Here is a 3,951-nt window from a genome sequence, read left to right on the forward strand (position 1 = left end):
TGGAGGTTTGCGACTGTTTTAGACAAGTCATCCACTCTCTGCGTGAGGCCAATGATATGGTTGGTCAAATCTGGTTGCTCCATTTTACTTGGTTCAGTCAATCTGTAAAACTCTACCCCCTTCCTATGGAGCTCAAGTAGGGACCTCAGGGCTTTCCCCAATATGAGGAGGAAGTGGTTCAGATTGGGGATGCTGCTTTAACCCTCTTAGGTGTAGTGAGGGGGCGCAGTTCCCACAAGCATCATTTACCACTGAAAACAATAGAGGGATTTACCAGTGTATTACCACATACAAGGTAATTAAATACAGTACCCACAACCAAGGGTTAACTTATAATTCAGCACAACTTATGAATAGAACCCCTGTGCAATTGCCTTTAGGGAGCTGCACATATACCCAGTGTGAGTCCAGATTACAAGCAGTTGTATAGGAGGGTGCAATATGTAGTGGAACCAGCAGATGGCGATAGTGTATCTCTGTACAATGATCACAGTCTGTAATCCGGAATACTTGCAGTTTGAGCTGAGCAGTGCAGTCTTTGCCAGACGGGAGAGAGGTAAGCTGTGCGGACGATCGATTTCTTCACTCCTGTGAGGGTTCACGGTTGTAACCAGCAGGGTTGTGGCAGTTCAGTTGGGGGTATGAGAGCAATTGCTCAGCGTACAGTCTCCATTGACTGAACGCCGAGCAATTGAATCTCCCTCGCTTTTAAGGAGGGAGCCGGCGGCCGTGGGCGGAGCTTGACGTCACTCCGTGACGTCTGAGCTGGAGGAGGGCTCGGGATCTGCGGGCCAGACGCTGGGAATGTCCGTGACAACTGGAAAGTGGAGAATGTTTCCAAATCCGCTATTTTGTCCTAGATTGTTCACTTCTCCTGCCTTCTCCAAACTCTTCACCCTTTGTGATTAACCCTGAAAATGACTGAGTGGATGTATAAATAAGCTAAGTATCCCAGACCTTCCGGAAACCGTAGCTTTGGCTGATCCTTCGGCCATAGCTTTGGCCCCAGGATTCACTTATTAAGACATCTTAAAACCTCATCAAAACAAAACAAATGAAAAAACACAAAATATTGTTTCACAACCATATCAGACCATAGATTGGTTATAGTCCACATAGAATTGCTACCCACAGAGATACAATAGTAATTGCTTATATCTCACACATTTTTGAACAGGATGGTTATACTTTATTATACTTTGTAGTAGTCCAACATTTGACGCGTTTCACATTTACTCTTCTTCAGGAAGGTGAGGAAATTTTCTAGCATAATACAGTAGATATGGTATGATTGATGTTCAGGTTATGACAAGGGATAGCCGTCAACCATACTGTAGCATTTGGGTACAGGTGGAGAGGAGAGGAGGCTACTTGTATACGTCTTTTCTGATGATCCAGTACAAGTCCAATTGACAAATGTCCATTGCCACATGCTTCCCTGGCACCAATCAAAAAAGAACAGTGTTTATCTTTTCATTTAATTTAAAAAAAGTTTGTGCTTCCCTCTACAACTTGTGCTATCTACTAGGGAGCTGTAGTAGAGATGGGTGTTCAAAGACACAGGACTCTATTTATAATGGTTCACTCAGCATATTTGCATGGCATTACAGCTGCTAGATGCAGCTTCTGGGCTCTCCCTCTTCTCTGGGGGGCCCGGGACTATGGAAAAACCACTTACTGGTACTGCAAGAGTTAAGATTTGATTTGCCTGGAGTTCTGCTTTTAAAATACATGCAGAAAAGAGACAAGGAAACAATTCCTGCTGCTTTGGTACAGCTGCATTTGTGTGTAGTTAACTCACATTTGCAAGTTGTCACTGTATATGTAATTCATCTCTGTTGGTTCTTTATGAATTACATTGTATATCTCAGTCTTGAGAAAATGTAGTAGCCTAAACGCAAAACCTATACCTTTATCCATGAACTGCAAAACTGTTTTAATGCCCCCAACCAACAACACATACTTATCTATTCTTTGTTTCCCTACTCATTCAGCCTCTGTGAGTAAGGACAGGAAGCCCTGTGTAAGCTCAGTCAAACTTTGGTTGAAGATTACTATGGTGACTCATTCCAAGAATTTAACAAAATCTTTTTTGCCTTTTAGCACTTGTATTTTGGGTCAGTGGACTTGTTCTCAAATTGCCTGCTCTGGAAACTGTACTCTGAAAGGAGGAGCTCACATGCACACATACGATGGCAGAAAATACTCATTCCATGGCAACTGTCAGTATTTAATGTCCAAGGTAAGAAAGCATGTCAGCAGATGTAATTATTGTAGCATACTGAAGTATTTGAAAGGAAATCACCTATGTCTAATAAAATGTTACAGGAAGACAAGTCTAACATTATTGATAGTACAATTCCAGTTTATGCATAATTATATCATCCATGGTTAAAAGGTACCCACAGTTATTCAATATGTAAAATTTTCCCAGATATTCTTGGACTTTCAGTTTTAAATAGTTAGTCAGGCTGAAAAAATCCATCGAGTTCAACCCATAGAGAAAATAAAATTAATTAATACATAGAAAACCTCTAAAAATAGAACTCTATACTTAAATTTACTCACATTTACTCACATCCATAGGAAGGCAAAAAGACCCTATAAAACATGGTTATATTTGCAACAGGGGAAAAAGTCCTTCCTAATCCCCTAGGCAATCAAATATTCACTGGATCAACAATCTTAGATGTTATTACCTAATAGATGTTGATATCCAGATATATTCGGCACATCAGCACTTTTAGACCTTACTCAATGATGAAAAAGATCGCTCCCAGGGGAAAACATATCCCAGCATAAAACTGTATACACTGCATATTATTCAATCCTTCCTTAAATTGTATATATTCAATATCTTATCTGTATTGCTCATTTGTATTTCCTATATATAAAACCATTATTAGAATCTTGTCTCCTCAATGTTCTGGCAGTGGAAACAGAGTTCATACTACTATCTACATAGTACCTGGTTCCCAATAGGTTACCTAAAACAAACTACTCTCCTACATGTTTTGGGGTTGCCACATACTTTCATAACCGGTGGTCATGTTCCGTAGCTCAACAATTTTGTGCTGCAGTTTTTTGTATTTCAGTACACTGCTATATTTATAATAGGGTTTTCTTTATTTAGGCAGTGCAAATCTTTCCTGTTGTAAATTAAGTTTAAAGACAGATGTCACATCATCGCCGCTTATATTCTGTTCACTTCGCATTTTCTCTTAGCATAGATAATTAAGTGAAGCTCTGCGGACAAAAATACTGTTTTTTTCCCCTGACATGCTGATATTTAATTTGTATTCTTTGCAAAGTTAATTTTTAACACATTTAATACGCTATGGGAAGTAAACAGCTTATTCGCCTTTAGTGAATCAACCCCATAGGTTATGTGCACTATAAAACCTAGTGTATTACAACACTTGCATTTTGCTCATAATGGCACCCCTATACACATTCCAAATAACTCATTATTATTATCTGTAAAATTATAATACAGGTATAGTCAAAATTGTTCTCCCCTTTAATTCTGTTAAATCTAAAATAGGAACTATTCAATAAGAAAATATTGCCCAAAATGCATAGTGCTACAGTGCAGTGTTCTTTTCCTCTTGGCAGTAAATCCTGCAAGATCCTATCAGAACAGTTCCTGCTGTTGTAAGGACAGTGATTAAGCAATATATGGCTTTTCATTGCAGTTATTTTTTCTTGTTGTAGGTTGGGCTAGGACACAGCCTAGGAATAGGGTTGGCCCAGTGGTCAGACTAGTGTTTAGTCTGGGGTGAGGACAAGGTTTTTTTCGCTAAAGATTTGAGATCCAGTTCTTCTTCAACCAATGCAAAATAACAGATCCACACACTGGCAATGCTGTGCAATCACCACAATGTTTTGGACATAATATTTTTTCAAGTCCTACTGCATAGTGTCAGACACTGATATGTGTGTGTGTATATA

General features: G+C 39.2%; 1 protein-coding gene across 1 annotated transcript in view; it reads left to right on the plus strand.

Annotated features, from left to right (window-relative positions):
• The first annotated feature begins 459 nt into the window (after positions 1–459).
• Positions 460–3,951, plus strand: part of LOC108793934 (mucin-5B-like) — a 52,002-nt gene continuing 48,510 nt past the window's right edge. The window contains exons 1-3 of the mRNA XM_018564896.1: positions 460–556; positions 1,178–1,250; positions 2,104–2,242. Of these exons, the coding sequence (XP_018420398.1) occupies positions 460–556; positions 1,178–1,250; positions 2,104–2,242 (309 nt within the window). The remainder of the gene's footprint in view (positions 557–1,177; positions 1,251–2,103; positions 2,243–3,951) is intronic.

The sequence above is a fragment of the Nanorana parkeri genome, unplaced genomic scaffold (assembly GCF_000935625.1).
Source record: "Nanorana parkeri isolate BGI_ZX_2015 unplaced genomic scaffold, ASM93562v1 scaffold792, whole genome shotgun sequence".
Lineage (NCBI taxonomy): Eukaryota > Metazoa > Chordata > Amphibia > Anura > Dicroglossidae > Nanorana > Nanorana parkeri.